The sequence below is a fragment of the Grammomys surdaster genome, unplaced genomic scaffold (genome assembly GCF_004785775.1).
Source record: "Grammomys surdaster isolate TR1022 unplaced genomic scaffold, NIH_TR_1.0 311028, whole genome shotgun sequence".
Classification (NCBI taxonomy): Eukaryota; Metazoa; Chordata; class Mammalia; order Rodentia; family Muridae; genus Grammomys; species Grammomys surdaster.
In genome coordinates, this window is record NW_021626165.1 from 47,588 (window position 1) to 64,745 (window position 17,158).

At 40.1% G+C, this 17,158-nt stretch overlaps 1 protein-coding gene across 1 annotated transcript in view; it reads right to left on the bottom strand.

The window, feature by feature from the left end:
* Positions 1–55: 55 nt before the first annotated feature.
* The window catches only part of LOC114616234 (sterile alpha motif domain-containing protein 3-like), a gene marked incomplete at its 5' end in the record, with an annotated part of 27,655 nt that continues 10,552 nt past the window's right edge, over positions 56–17,158 (bottom strand). The window contains 5 exon segments of the mRNA XM_028761744.1: positions 56–119; positions 121–344; positions 546–628; positions 1,446–1,617; positions 6,175–6,375. Coding sequence (XP_028617577.1) covers positions 56–119; positions 121–344; positions 546–628; positions 1,446–1,617; positions 6,175–6,375 — 744 coding nt within the window.

Sequence of the window (17,158 nt, forward strand, 5' to 3'; positions counted from 1 at the left end):
GATATTCTAAGATGAATCTGCAACTATTTATGAAGCTTCCAACACCCTGGAGGGTTCATTCAGATGCTCTAGTGATCAGAGGTTGAGAACTGATTTCCTTCTCTTTCAAAGAGGGAAACCGGGGACTGCACATCAAAGATCAACGTCTCTAGGAAGTTGAAGGTTTGGGACAGTCTTCTTGGACACTCGATCCCAAACACATGGAAAGCAGCCACCAAAGCAGCCAGAGCGGTGACACAGTCATCCACCTTCGTAAGCTTCTCTTTGTTCAAATACAAAGAAAACTCACAGCCGTTGATGTGGAAAGGGTTTTTAACTTCCAACACAGGTGTGGACACATGTACCTGAAAGAGGAAATACATCTCTATTGCTGATATGTGAAACAGCTAAATGATAAAGCATACCTGAATGTCGAACAATATTACACTAAGTGAGCTAGTTACAGTGCAGCTTAATCATACAATAAAACTACTAAAATAGGCCACTCACCTTGTAAGTGAGTCATATGAAGGTATAAAATGAATGGCCATAAACATACTCCATACCTTCTCATTCTGAACGACAAAAAGGCTGGGCTCATCCCCAAAAACATGTGGAAGGAGTAAACACGTGGCAGTCATCTTCATATCTGTCAAGGCAAGCATGTCCAAGTTTTAAAAATGGCAGATGGGGGGGGTGAAAACTGTACAAAAAACTATTATTAAAATGTTGGGTTTGCTTTTTATTAAATTCTCATCACCTTCCATTATGAATAGCAAGTCTTCTTGGATGAGTATTTTACAATCATTTTTGCATGTGTATGTGTGGCCCACATACATATGTTTATGCATGTTTACATGTGTGTAGGTGTAAACTTGCATGTTTACATGCAAGTGTGTGTGGAGACCCAAAGTTAACATCAAGCATCTTGTTCCATAGCTCTCCGTTTTATTTACTGGGGTGGGGTCACCTGCTGCATCTGGAGCTTGCACATCTGCTGGTCCAGTTAGCCAGCTTGCCTCAGGATCCTGCCTCTGCCTCCCAAATGCTGGGATTACCAGTGCCCACTATACCTGCTCAGCTTTGACATGGGTTCTGGGATCCAGAAGTCCAATCCTAATGTTTGCACAGCTAACACTCAGTCTGATCATCTCCCCGCTGTCACAACCATTTTTAACTAATTTTCTAATGAACTCTTCAAAACTGCAGAGTCAAGAGTCTGTGCTGAGATCTTATGGTGTTCAGTCTTGTGGTGTGTATTATAAAAGTAAAAGGTACCAGTACCTATAATTTTATAATAATGAGTGTATTTTTTTTAACCTAGGCTTTTTCTCTCCCTCATTTGAAATATTTTTTTCCTGTCTCATTGAATTGCACTTAGTTCAATGAAGCACTTCTGTCTGGAGTTGCAGAGATGACTTAGAGTCTGCTCCCAATCCCTGCCCCCACCCCTGGGGTTTACTAACACTTCAGCACCCCTTCGTCCTTGTGGTGTTTCATCTTCTCTTGCAGGGCTGTGTTGATTGGATTGTCCAGCACTGAAAAGGCAGACAGTATATTTTCCGAGTAGGATTCCAGGATATGCCTTGTTTTCTTATAAATATCTGTTTTTGTAAGAATTTGAACTTCTCTGAACATCTGGTGGAAGAGAGACATAGATATGATGGGTCACAAGAGAAGGTTATTAGCTTTCCAGGGAGTGGGTTGCTGGTTAGCGTCACACTAAGCTTCCATGAATGATACAATATATTACTGAGTTTTTGGTAGCTTAGCAGTGGATGCAGGACAATTGAGGAAAAGAGCAGAAGTCTGAAGTGAACAGCCAAACAAATAATGGATATAAAATTATAACTTTGGGGCTGGGCAGTGGTGACACCGATCTTTAATCTCAGCACTCAAGAGGCAGAGGCAGGTAGATCTCTTGAGTTTGAATTCAGCCTGGTTTACAGAGTGAATTTCAGTACAGCTAGGGCTACACAGAAAAACCCTGTCTCAGAACAGAAGAAAATGAAGAGGAGGAGGAAAAGGAGGAGGAAGAAGAGGAGGAAGAAGAGGAGGATCGAGAGGAAGAGAAGGAAGAGGATGAAGAGAAAAAAACTTAGAGAAACTTTTGTTCTATTTTATAGAATTGGCTGCTTTTTAATACTAAAATGGAAAATAAGGCAAATTATGAATTAAAACTTTGAATATAAATTCCACTAAATGAAAATCACAAAATGTCTATACACATGTTTACTGGAAGTTTGGGTTACATGCCTAAAATTCTTGGTGCATTTCTTTTTTATAAACCACATTGTTGTCATTATGGTTTATTTTTCTCAACTTGATTGAGACAAAGCAGGGAAGAAAGGATCTCAACTGAAAAATGGCCTCTATTAGATTGGCCTGTGGGGATGGCTGCAGGCATCTTCATAATTGCTAATCAACATTGAAGGTCCATGGTGACCCCTGCCTGGACTGTGTAAGAAAGGCAGGCCAGGGGAGCAAGTTAGTAAGCAGAGTTCCTCAAATGGTTCTGCCTCAGTTCCTGCTCCAGGTTTCCTGCCTTGACTTCTCCTGATCATGGACTATGCAATGTGTAAGCCAAATAAATCCTTTCTAAGTTGTTTCTGATCTGTGTTTTCACAGCATCAGGAATCAAGCTAGGAGAGTTATGTTTCAGCAGTGTCCAGCAAAAGGCAAAACCAGAACACTATTGGCTTTTCAGAAAAAACTCTTGAAAAATACCCAATCTTAGGACCTTAAGAAAGTGTTTAAGAGACTGTAAGATGGGTTTAACAATATATGTGCAGAAGACTGGGCTTCTAAATTAAAGCAAACCCAATAGAAGCCTCTTGAACTTAAAACCACGTTTGCCTCCCTTTTCTAGAATTTTCTAAATTTGGCCTCTCAGAAAATTCCAACCCTACTGCCCTTCCTCCTTCGTTGACAGAATGAGATCATCAGACCTCCTAGTCATCTACACCAATGTGAATTAATTTAGTCACCACGGTCCCAAAGACTGTACCATTTAATGTTGACTGTGGGGCCTCAGGTCCTTAGATATTTGGGTAAACCATAAATTAATCAAGATCTGAAAGTTAAGGCATTTGAATCTGGGTCTCACATCCTCATCAGGGCATAGTGCTCTTTCTCGGCAGAGAGCTGAGCTGAGCTAAGCTGAGCTGAGCCCAGCTGAGGGTTAGGAAAGGCTCTCTCACTACACAGGCAGGAATCAAATGTGAGGAAGATCAAGTCAGCCTCTTCCTTGTCCCCAGGACCCATATTTTCCCTTTATTTTGGTATAATTTCAAGTTGATATTAAAGTTAAAATAAATAGAACTTAAGGATGCCCTTCATGAAGACCTACTAACAATAAACTGTAGACAGAATGGCCCTTTGCCCCTTAATTTTCCTAAGTACAAAGACACAATTGGGGAGTCTAACGTTCTGCCTTCTTTAGATTTGCCAGGAGTTTCTTTCATTCTTTTTTCTTCTAGATCCAGGGTTGCTAGAGAGATGCAAATACCATGTCTCAAGCTGTGTCTCTTGCCTGAAACAAGGTTTCTTGGGCATTTTTGAAAAGTGGTTCATCAGTATGTAACCCTTCCTCTCTGTGATATTTTCCTGGAGCTTCTACATTTGAAGTAAGAATCAGGAACACTAAATGGGAATTTGTCCCCATGTTAAAGATACTATCTTTTTCTTTCCTTCCTTCCTTCCTTCCTTCCTTCCTTCCTTCCTTCCTTCCTTCCTTCCTTTTTTTTTCTTTGCTTTTTTGTTTTTGATTTTTGATACTAGTTTTCTTTGTTCCTTTGTGTAGCTCTGGCTGTCCTAGAACTATATCTGTAGACTAGGCCGGCCTTGAATTTACAGAGACCCACTGGCCTCTGCCTCCTGAGTGCTGGGATTAAAGGCATGGGCAACCACTTCATCAAAGGTAATAACTTTTCTCAGTTGGTTAAGTTGGAATCTACCAGCTCTTTCAGCTCTGTGTCTGAACTAGGTTGTATTTGATGAGCAGGTATACTGAGAATAACTATCTGCTATATAGAGTTTTGACAGAAGGTTTTGCTAGGGAGCCTATGCATCCCAGAACGACTTGAACTCACTCTGTAGCCCAACCTGCCTCTGTGCCTCCTGCCTCTTGCCCCCTGGCCCCTGCCTCCTGCCTCCTGCCCCCTGCCCCCTGTCTCCCAAGTGTGGGGATTACAGAGGAGTGCCAGCACACCTGGCTAGCTCATAGAACTTTATCAACAAGATTGAATACCCGTTGATGCCAATGTCACTGTCTTCACTGCCAAGTGGCATCTGGCTTATCTGTCTTTCCTGGTAAGTAGAGCTGGTGCTCTACTTACCACAGGGCAGGATTTTCTCTTTGTCTACATTTATTTACTTATTTGTAACACAGCATACTAATAAATTTTTATTTTGCTCAAAAGGATACAAATATGAATTTCAAAAAATATTTATGTAATTTTATATGTTTTTATGTTTTCTAGATTTTGCCAGTAGAGGATTGTCCTCTGATATAGCTCAAGAGTTGGTGAACATTTCCTTAATTATGGTATTTCCTAATATTTCAGGCTTATTTTACATATATATATATATACATATACATATACATATACATATACATATACATATATATATATATAGTGTGTGTGTGTGTGTGTGTGTGTGTATTTCTTAGCCACTGAATCCATTTGTCATCTAAGTGACTGACAAGGTAGTGAAACATAAAAATCTACAGCTGCTATGTACCTCTATAGAATTAGAATCAACCATACTGATGAGATTTAGCCTAGCTCACAGGCTATCTCTCCTCTCTCTTTCCATGCTTCTCACTCTGCAGCAGTATGGTCCACTATTAAGCTCAGTGTAGACACTTACAGACATTAAACTGCCAGTGAATGACATTGATGATGAAAGAGCCCTTTGTCCACACCTTCAAACATTTTCCTTTGTTGTGTGTGTTGGAAGTTTTCTGCTGATCAAATGTAACTCCATGGCTCCAGAGCTTCTCCTGCCTCGTCTTTGGATGGACTGCGACAGCAGGTTCCTACCACAGCACCACTTGAACTTACCTAAGAGGTAATTGTCGAAGCTGCTTCTCAGAGAGGAAAACGCTGTAGCATTTCAAAGGGTCTCTAGAAACTTGGAGTGTTTAATTTTTCTCTCCTCCCTCCTAAATCTTGGCCCCATTTGCTTTTTGTTATAGCCATGTTAAATCCCAGTGGTAGAATTCTAGTTGAAATTTTAGACAGTCTAAAATTTTTAAACTTTCTGTTAAAAGAATTTTAAAGTTGATAAAACTAATGTTTATGAGGTAATGAAGGGTCAGGGTGAACTGCTGGGTCCCTTCTCTGACTGCCAGTTCTTCAGAACCTATATCCGGAGCACGTCAGCTCTGAGAAGTTACAGAATAGCAGAGCCATAAGATCACTTTATGCCTGGGTTAATTTTTCTCAATTTGATCCAAACCTGGGCTCATCTGAGAAGAGGGAAACTCAATTGACAAAATGCCTCTCTCAGAATGGCCTATAAGGCAAGCCTACAGGGGGCAATTTCTTGCTTGATGGTATGTGTGGGAAGGCCCAGCTCACTATGCACAGTGCCACCCCTTGGCAAGGTGGCCCTGTGTTTTAAAGAAAGCAAATTGAGCAAGCCAATCCACAGCTTCTGCTTCAGTTCCTGCCTCTAGGTTTGCTGCAGGTGATGAACTATGATTTTACAGTGTACACCAAATAAATCCTTTCTTCCCCACGTGGCTTTTGGCTATGGTGTTTTATCATAGAAATCCCAACCAAGACACTTTAAGAAATGATTTTATATTATAAAAGAAATAGAAAAATATTACTTGGGAAGAGTTCTGAGCATACTGTCTTAACTGTCTAAATGCATGCAAAATGGAATTATTCATGTGAGAAAAAAACCCTAAAGTATAGACAACTCATGCCTCCCCCCCCGCCCCCCCCCCCCGCCATTGTGCTCCACAGGGAACTCTGATCCTAAAGACAGCAGTGTCTGCTCTCTTGAAGGGGCTTCCTGCAGTTCTGACCCAACTGTCCTGCTCACACCCTACTGAGACTCACACTCACTGTCTTGCTGGGCTGCGTGGTCACTACTTCAGAGGTGGAGTGGGGTGGGGTGGAGAGTCAGGAGGGGAATGAACTTGTCACCAAGAATAGACAATGTTCTAGGTGGGTAGCTTACCTGGTAAGGGCACTTCAGGAAGGGAAACATCTTAAGAATGTCCTTGAGAGGAGTTCGGCCGCCAATCATCCTTCTTCTTATTTCCAAAGTCTGGCTCATCCTCTTGTCCACTTCTCTCCAGTCCCTGTCTGTTTTCATAAACTCTTGCTGGAACCAGTTAATGTGCTCATCCACCTCAGAATCTAAAGAAACAGATTCTTCCTGCCAAAGATTTTCAAAGTGTCAGTGGCTCTCATGTTTCAGGGCAGTTGAAAACTTCATGAAAGCCTGGCTCTTCGAGAGGCTTCACCTCCTTCTTCTTGATGTATACCTAGTTGTGTGCTGCCATGAGTATGTAATCTCACTTGGCCTTGAGCATGGTTAACCAAGGGGCAGTCACTTTTGAAAGCAAATGAGATCGGTACTTACAATGGAATTCTAATCTATGCTCTTTAAAAAAAAATTATATTTATTTTTATTTGTGGATATGTGTGTGTGCCTATAAATCAGCATATATGCTGTGTGGTCCAGGCAGTTATGAGCTTCTCAATAGGTTCTTGACAACAGCAGCAAGTGCCATTAGCTTCTAAGTCGTCGACCTTTCTAATATGTCGTCTTGACAGATTTTAACAGGTACATTAATTCCTATTTACCTGGTTACACAAAGTCAGATTAGCCTGAAAATTTGCAATTTATCAGAGGGTTATTTCTATGCATTTAATTCTTAGATGGCAAGAAAAGGCTTTAATTAAGGTTTTGTTTATTATGTATATATTTTCTCTCTCTCTCTCTCTCTCTCTCTCTCTCTCTCGTGTGTGTGTGTGTGTGTGTGTGTGTGTGTGTGTGTGTGTGTGTGGTACGTGTGTATACACATGAGTGTATGAGTATGGAGGTCAGAGATTGACATTAGATACTTCCCTTGAGTGTTTTCCATATATATTCATATATGAGACTCACACTCACTGTCTTGCTGGGCCGCGTGGTCACTACTTCAGAGGAAAAGGAGGTAGAGTGGGGTGGGGTGGAGGGTCAGGAGGGGAATGAACTTGTCACCAAGAATAGACAATGTTCTAGGTGAGTAGCAGTGATATTATACATATATATATTTTTTTCCACTGAACCTGCAGCTTACCAACTGCCTTGATTGGCTGAGGCCCAGGAGTTCTCTTGTCTTTTCCTTCCCTTCAGTGGACTTGGACTACAGGCTCATGTCACCCTACGAACATGAATGCTGAAGACTGAACTCAGGCCCACATTTGTGCTATAACTACTTAAGCCACTGAGAAATCTACCCAGCTCTGTCTGTTCTTAAAGTGACTTTTTATAGATGCTGAAAAACTGGAGGCCACCAAAATGCAAACCAACAACTGTTTTGTTTTGTTTTGGGGGTTTTTCTTGGAGGGGGGTGAGAAATAATTGCTGTGTCATCATGTGCTGGGAAGGTTGGGAGTAGTTAGAAAATATCTCACACAGCTTTGGTAAAAACTTATAAGACAGATTTGAGAAAGCAAGAAGGAAACACTGTAAGTTTCATTTTGAGGAACTCAGTTGACATTTGAATAAAAGCTAACCAACAGGCTAACTCACCAGGATGTAGACAGATGGTACCTGTAAGTGAACAAGACCATATATATCAAAGAACTAGTGGGCTTTGACATCAAAGCATTACAAATATCCATCCCTATGTCTGTGAGCTTAGTAGGACCAGCCAGACATAGATTGAGAGAATTCATAGAGAAATATAATTTATCACAACAGCTAAGAATAAAACTTCTCCCATCTTAATTTCATTAGAAGATAAAAATGGTTCCACAAAGAAAAGGGTTTTAGGTAGAAAAGGGTTTTAGGTAGAAAAGAATTTCTACCTAACATTTGAAGCTGAATGCTCTAAATTTATGTAAATTTTGCCCAAGAATTGAGAGGGAGGTGTAGCGAGATGTATTGGAAAAAGCGACAGTGCGGTCTGGCTCTGGCTAGCTCTCTGGCTGTTGCCACATTCCCACTCTATGTTCCCATACTAACAGTGCCAGAGGTGCCAGCCTGGAGGCCACGAGATGTGAGCGTGGCTGCTGTCTCTGCCAGTCAGCTCTGTGGGTTTATGGCTCTAAGCATGGCTCAAGAGCCGATTCCACCACCCCAATGTGGTAGATATAACAATTCCCATACCCAGTAAAAATGAGACTCTTAATGCTAAAGATTATTCAATGGATTTAAATATTAGCAAATACTCAATACACAAGATGCCCCCACAATTAGAATCATAAACCCAGTTTCCTAACCTTGATAAGAGTAACTGCTAGAGACACTACGATAATATCTCCTGCCATCTTTCCTCTCCTCCTTCTTCTCCTCTCTCTTTTCTTCCTCCTCCCAGCTCTTTACTCCACCTCCCTCTTCTATTGCCCAATCACAGGGATGCATTGCAAATACAATGGGCAAGAAAGGTTCTTGCAACAGGGGTGGTGGGGAGAGGATACCCCCAGTCATTCTACAATACCTCTCTGATGTGCCCTTCAAATATAAAAGAACAGTGAGAGAGAGGAATTCAGAGAACAATGATGAACAAGGTCAAAATACCAGGAACCAGGGACACCAATTTGGGCTTATCCCTGGAAGCACCGTCCGTTTGGCATTGCAAAGGAACTAGGAAACTGAAGAGAAACGTGTTTGATTTCTGTGTAACATTTCACACATTATCTTGCTGAAAACCCAATTTGGGAGTCACTATTATGGAAAGGTTTGAGACATAAGAGAGAAGTGTAATGTATTAAAAGCTCCATAATTTACTTAGCCTGTCCAAATTTATGTAGACATCACATAGTGTATGAGGCAGTGTGGAATGAAAAATAGAATCATTTCAAATAATGTTGAAATGCATCTCACATAGTTCCACACGCATTTATGATTTACAGAAAAGTATTCATCAAAGTAAAAGGATAAATTAAACAAGTATACTTATTGAACAATAAGGTCTCAAACTAACATTATTTTTAAATGGTAAAGTTTTAAAAAAGGATGCTCCTTAAATTCATAGACATGTCAAACATGCTTATTATATTCTGTCTACTGAGACAAGAAAAGAGAAACAGGTGCCAGAGAGATGGCTCAGTGGGTAAAGTCACCTGTCAACAAATAATCTGAGATCAATCTCAGAGTCCACATAGTAGAAGGAGAGAACCAACTCCATCAAAGAATTCGACCACGTAGCCCAACCTGGCACCCAACTCTTCAGTCCTCCTATTCCAGCCTGTTAAGTAATGAGGTCACAGGTATGTGCTGTCTCACTTAGCTAGAAAATATTTTTACTATTTCAAAAAATAATAATAGAGTGCCTTTAACGTAAAACGTTGTCAATCTGTAAAAAGACATGCAAGATGTGCAAGAAGAAAATTAGTTATAAATAAATGTATGGGTTGGCCATTTACACTTAGAAAGAGTCCACTTGTAAGAAGTCATCTTTTTCCAAAAAGATTTATAGATTGAACAACATTTCTGTTAATATATAAACTATCTGGAGCTGGAGAGAAGTTTAAAAGCACTTACTCCTATTTCAGAAGACCAGAGATTGGTTCCCAGAGCCTTGTGACACAAAACTGCCTGTAACTGTAGCTCCAGGGGATCTGGGTGCCTCCTTTTGGCTCTACGGATTCTTACATGCATGTGTGTATACATGTATGCGACACAGACAAACATACACGTAAGTATTTTTTTAAAAAGATAATTATCAAAAGCAAACCCAGCTAGTATCTTGATGATCAAATCCTAAAACTCATGAAAGAAATACATAAAGCCCAAGAGTGTGCCGATGAGATGGCCCAGCTGATGTACAGTCCTGATGATCTGATGTCAACCTCTGGAACCTAAAAGGTGTCAAGAAAGAGTCAATTCACAAGAGTTGTTGTCCAACCTTCAGCTTGTATGCGTATACAGACACACACACACACACACACACACACACACACACTTTAAAATTCAAGTATAAGGCTCCTCTGGAAAAGAATAATAAGATTATTATAACAACAATATAATAAGAAGAGTGGAAGGTATCCAGATAATTCACAGCTGTATACTCAAAGGATGCAGCTATGGTTGCGGGGGTAGATGTCCAGAGCAGCGGAGTACAACACACCTTCTGAACAGAACCAGGAGCAACAAAGGTGTGCTGCAGGACCCAGGAAGAGGAGAAGGGCTGTCACACAAACATGTAAGACATTATTTTGCTCACAAAAGAAAAAGAGTCCTTTATGGTTTAAGAACTTTAATGTTAAAGGCAAACCTTTTTTTTAATTAAAGAAATTGAATAATATGTTTATCAGTTCAAGGTGGGAAAAGATTTTCTGAAGGCACTAAATCAAAAGAGAGAAGACTGATAACCATAACTGTATTAAATGACAACTATGTCTGCCAAAAACACAAGCAGAAAGAAGTTTAAAAGAAAAAGCGCAGACTGAGGAGAGATGCTGACAATGGATATAATTGATAAAGCTCATATAAGTAAAATATTCATAAAAGAATATTTATGATTCTTGCAAATAAAAATGCTCGCAGGAAAATGGCCAAAGACATGAACAAGAATTTAAGGAGAAGTAAAGGTTTATAAACACTGCCTTTGAGGCTAGTAAAGCACACATTTTTAGATATTAAACCTCATTACAGGCTTATTTATATAATGTGACATTCTATACTGACAGACTACATGAATAGTTTTTAAAAGTCGTGCTACTTTTATTTCAGAAGTTAGCAGAGAGGAGAAAATGTGACCTGCCTATGTTTGTCTTCTGTACAAAGACTGAAGTGTTTATGTTTTTCTGACCAACAATCACAGAGAGCAAATCCAAAGCTTTCTAATAAAGAATGTTCTTTTCAAGCTACTGTGTGTTTTTCTAAAGCTGGAGTTTGCTTCCATCGTAGACAAGTTCCTTCATGTGGAGTAGGGCAACCTGCACATGGGTACTAACATTTGAAAAGACACTTGAACCTGCACAGTATTTAACTCATTCTTAAATCATACTTAAACTTTGAACACGTGATCTGTCTAAAAGAAATCTCTTAATTTGATGGTAATTTCCACTCTTTGTTCACATAATTGATTTCTTAATGGTGAAAAGCCTTGTTTCTGATAGTGTTCTCTGAGAATATTTTCATGGAGTAAAGCAATCTTTTCATAGTAAAAAAAAAAACCCTCAAACTTTTATTTTAAAAATTTCATTCTCCTTTGGGTGTGCTACTAAAACTATTTCAATGGCCCTGTGTAAAATAAAGTCTGTTGCTATGGTATTCTTAATAAAGAATTACCCTCCGAGTATTACCCTCCACTTCTCTACTTTTTTTTCAAGGTTAAATAGACTTGGGAACACAATATGATAGGCACTAGGCACTAGTGGCTTCTGATCAGCTTAAACATGGCTAGTTCATTTGAAGGTTGTGCTGGTAATACTAGATTTCAACCGCAAGAACAGAATGAAGACCGTATTGTTGATTTTATAATGAACACACATCGAAATGATAATATGGCAACTCCAACTGGTTCAGTAAAAGATACTGACATCAGTTTTATGTGCTTTTCTTTTTCCTTTTTATATGTAGCTGCTAGAAAACTAGAAATTACCTACATGATTCATGTTGTGTTTCTGTTGGAGAGTGCCTCGTTGGAAGCTGGGGGTTTGTGTGTGTGAGTGTGTGAGTGTGTGTGTGTGTGTGTGTGTGTGTGTGTGTGTTTGAATTGTATTGTCATTAAGTAAAATTTGGGAATGGTGCTTTCTCTATCCTGATCAGCCTCTGGGTTTAGTATGTAGGCCTGAGCCTCAATCGATCAGCAAGCAGTTTGTTCTATACATAGTGCTTCCAAGTATTCAGCTGACTTGTAAAACTTCCCAGTGTTAGTAAATTAGCTGCCCACTGATGGCAATAATTGCATTCTATCTGGAATACGGTCAACTGTCAACATTTTTCTCCATTTTCTGCTGTCTAGTTTGGTTTTGAACCAAGAGAGGAACATCTGTGGAAAGGATATAAAAATAATGAGAATTTATGCAATTAATCACCATGTGTCAGCTGCAGCATGAAACAAATAGCCATGCCCCAAGAAACAGCCACAGGGACGCTGCAAGGATTCCAGACAAGCTGGGCACAACTTGCAAGCTACTTTATTTCTGGGCCAAACCAAGTAACACGGCATATCACTTCCCAGCTTTAACTCAGGAAGCACATCCATACTAAATACATGTGAAAATGCTTTAAAGAGAGGGCTGAATGATAAATATAGTATTGGTAACCTATCAAATGGTAATTAGTTAATTTTCTTATGTATTTAGCAAAAGCTTGGAAAGCTTTGCGATACAAAGGCACAATGAAAGACATTTATTGAATTCTGATGTCACTATCCTGTAGGTTAAAAAAAAAAAATTCCCAAGTTCCTCTCCCTCAATAAACTGCCATGATAGTTGACAGAGCATTTTACATCCCAATGGGACAAATGTTCACTTCAGTTCTTCCATGTTTCAGACTCTGCAAAGTGTCCTTCACCAATGTCTCGGGAGGAGAAGCGAGAAGTGTATGTGTTTATACACAGTGAAATATTTTGTTTTCCACTTTTTAAGCTGCTTTATTTCAGCACGTGGCAGTCTTCCTCACAGATCTCCCTCACTGGCTACAGAAAAAAGACACAGACAGCAGGACTAGCCAGCCCCTCAGAAATGTTCCCATCACTGACAGAGGGACAGAAAAGTCACAGAGAAGCAGTGCCAGTGAAGCCTGGAGTCTCCAGTGCTGCTCAGGCAGGGCATGATTCTTCCATGAGGGCCACCTGATCATGGCTTGAGACTCTGTTAGCTAAAAAGGAGTTTGTTGTTGTTGTTTGTTTGTTTGTTTGTTTGTTTTTTTAAGGTTTCAGAAGCAATAGAAAAAAGGAATAATCTGACAATCAAAATAATATTCAAATCTCTATCTCTCTCTCTCTCTCTCTCCCTCTCTCTCTCTCTCTCCTCCTGTCTGTTTTTCTCCATTGGGATTGAACCCAGATACTTGACATGAATATATCCACACACAGACACCCACATACACTTAATATGTATAATTAAAAATAAGAAAGCTAAGAGTAGTGGTGTACACCTTTAATTCCAGGATTCAAGAGGCAAAGGCGGGTGCTTTCTCTATGAATTCAAAGCCAGCCTAGTCTACATAGCTAATTCCAGGCCATCCAATGCTATATAGTAAGATCTTGTCACAAAAATAAAATAATAACATAAAATTAACAAGCCTTTTCTTTAAATATGTGTTTCCCAGTGGCTTGTTGGGGTGTTTAAAAGAGGCCCAGAGGCTCTCCAAGTGATGCTGAAAAAGAATAAACATTGTGTGGGACTCTAAGATCTAGTGTCCCTGTGTACACCAGAGATCACCATCCTCTTGCCAGACAAAAGCAATACAACAGGACTCCTCCCTCCAGCCCTCTCCACACTGTCACAGCAGCCTGTACAGGAGCAAGAGAGTGTTGGTAGTGGTGTTCTGCTGGCTAGCCAGTGCTTAGAAGCTTATTCTGGCCCAGGGCTCCCATGTCTATACAGCACCCCTCTCCTAGTCTATAGTTCTATGAGAAGTCACATGCTACAAAGTCATCCTGGCACCCGACCATCAGGAGAGGAGCCATTCTTCTTCCCCCTATTCTGAAGTAGGTCACCATCCACCTGGCGACAAACAATGGCTTTACATTAAGCACTGGTGGCAAGCATTCATGAACAAATATTGAGTAGCAAATGCAGCGTGGGATGACAGGAGATCAAGAAGATGACAGAGGAGAAGAAAATGTCAGCAGCTTACACAGTTACCAAAGTTAGAGCATCTGGTTTGAGAATCTATAGTATTTGTATTAACTCACCTTCTCAGTCAGGGTTTCTATCACTGAGATGAAACACTATGATCAAAAGCAAGTTGGGGAAAAAAGGGTTATTTGGCTTCATCACTGAAGGAACTCAGAACAGGACCTCAAACAGAGCAAGAACCTGGAGGCAGGAGCTGATGCAGAGGTCAAAGAGGGGTGCTGCTTACTGGGTCGCTTTCCTGGTTTGCTCAGCTTGCTTTCTTTTAGAACCCAGAACCTCCAACCCAGGAATGGCACCATCCACAACAAGCTGGGCCATCCTCCATCAGTCAGTAATGAAGAAAATGCCCTACAGCTAGACTTACGGAGGCACTTTCTCAATGAGTCTCCCTCTGTTCAGATAACTCTAGTTTGTGTGTCAAGTTGACATAAGAGTAGCACATTCACTAAGAAATATATAGTACAATACAATTAAGAAAAGGAAACTAAACAGAATTTTTAAAAAGAGAGCGAGGAAGCTAGTGAGATGGGTCATGGGTTAGAAGTGTGTACCGTACAAGCCTAGTGGCTTTGCTCTACTCTCCATAATCACCATGAAGATGGGAAGAGAGAACTGACGCCACAAAGTTCTCCTCTGACTTCCACACAAGCACCATGGCATGCACATGAACACATATACCATGGACACCAATTATTAATTAATTCAAAAAGGAAAGGATATTCCAAACAAGTTTCCAATGCATGGAACTATTATTCCATTTATTTAGTTCTGGATTATCTGGATGCATTTCACGACACATGACAGGCTACTGCTACCCTGTTCTCAGGCTTTCTCTTGTTCTCCCTTATTTCTTTTGACACCAAAAGTCAAATTCTTAGTAAGTGGTGGCGGAGCTGTTGTATCGATACAAGACCGGGCAAGGAGCAACATGAGGTCTGGAGGTTGGAAAGACATTTTTAAAGAGGCAAAACGTTCAGTTTCTTGAGAGAGTGGTCTGGAGATGGAGCTTAGAATCCTGGCAAGGCAAGCTAGTTTTGCAATATAGTGGGCATGTTCTTAGTGGAGTGTCTGAGGCTCTCAAGTCCACAGACACACAGGTAGGGCACCAGTGCTGTGCTTGCTTTGGGCACTATAACCAAACAGCATAGTTTGTGCAGAGCTAAACGATGAGACTGTAGAAGGTGAGGACTAAGAAAAGGAGCCACACAAACGATGATGGATTATAGACTATGGAAGTTCATGTGATAGGACTAAGAACCCTGCATTTTTTGCTTGAGATACCTTCCATTCTTGTGCCCTATGACCAAAGAAAGAAGTAACTACAGAAAACAAATCAAATCAAATCAATCCCGTCTCCTCCCGCATCCCTTCCTCTAAGGGACCAGTCCGTCGTCTCTGCCTTAGAACGTGTGGGTGGCCTCCTGCTTCTCGCCTGCTCCAACATTTTGCATCTCTATAGCATATGAGATAGATTTATTTTTCTGTAGTGTGGACATATTGTATCAGTCAAGGAACTTTTAAAATATGAGAATTACCCAACAATATCTAAGGCCAAACATCTTTGATATTCAAAAACCTTAAGAGAGCTATCAGAAGGTCAAGGTGGTGATTGAAAGTAATTTAGACAATCAGTTATAAGGTACTAAAATCCATGACATAAATCTAGTGTACTGAGATTCTGCCAACTTCCATAATCATGTTCATACAATTTTTTTTATCATCGCATGAGCTAGAAAATATATTTAGAAATACATGGATTCTGTGTTTCATTCCTTAAAAGCGTATGACTTTATAGAATACAAAATCATACAGAGATGCTCCAGACTTTAAGGAAACAGCAATTTATAGCTCTATTTGGAAAGGAGAGATATGTAAATACTTCCAGTGGGATTTCCTTCCCCAGAAAAATGTCATTACTTAGATATAACCAATCTCCTTTTAGTTTAGCTGGCAGGAAAATAAAAATCTCTGTTTAATTACAAAACAAAGCCTACTCCTGAAAAATTCAATTCCCTGTTCTTTTTAAATCAATGCCTCTGTATAGGCCTTAGAAGGATCCATCCCATGATATAGGTACCACTGAGGGTCTAGAAGAGAAGACACACACACACACACACACACACACACACACATTCTGTAGCTTCAAACAGTTCTAAGGTGTTTAGACAAGGGATAATGTACAAAGAGGACTCAAAGATGTTATATGAACTGAAGGAAAACATCAATAGAGACTTGTGCCTCTCAGGGTGATCTCTGACTGAGGGAGACATGAAGTTTCATCTCAGGGGACAATTTCTATTTATTCAACTTCATCAGTTATCAATTTCAAAGTGTTTCATTGTGATGTGAACCACAGGAAAAGTAGGGGGTTGGAACTGAATTTATGTATTTTTAGTTCACTTAGGAAGGAAATTCACTTTCAGTGTAGTTTAAAAAAAATCTGCTTTTGGGGGGAGGAAACCAATTTGTGCACAATTCCTATGCAGCAGTGCCCTTGAGGTTAAAACCTTCAATCTTGGAGAAAAGCTTACCACATACAATGTTAAAGTGGAGGTGAAATATTTTAAAAAAAGAATATTTACAGTGAAGGGAAACAATAGGATGTCCTAAGGAGAGGTGAAATATCCTATATTGCAGGGAAGCTCTCTATGATACAAAGTAAACAATTTGTAATAGCTCAGGAAGTCCCTGAAACTTGCTAGATTCACTAGGCCCCTCCCTCCTCAAGGGTAAAGATGGCCCATAGAAATTCTCAGATATGTCTACCTACCTGGGAGAAGTAGAGATCAGATGATGTGCTAAGAAGGCTCTCAGACAAGCTGAGCTACAAAGACTATCCAAGCCACCTGAAAAGAACACCATTCAACCCCAATGAACTGCGTACAAGTCATGCAATAAGCTCTAGGCTCCCAGCTTTGGTGAGTTGTCAACTATGCTGAACTTGTGAGCTTTTGTAATGCAGCTGTCTCTGAGTCATTTCTGCTCCTGCAAGTAACCCTTCAACCATATTCCTGTACATAAGCCCCAAAACACTCATTAGCTCACCAAGTTAGACATTGATAGTATCTGTACTTAGTCTGTCACCAGTGTCTCATCTAGGGTGAAATCTCCCCAGGAATAATGTAACATCATTCTTTTCTGGAGAGACATTTTAAGAATATCAGCAAAATTCTTAAAAACATATAGCT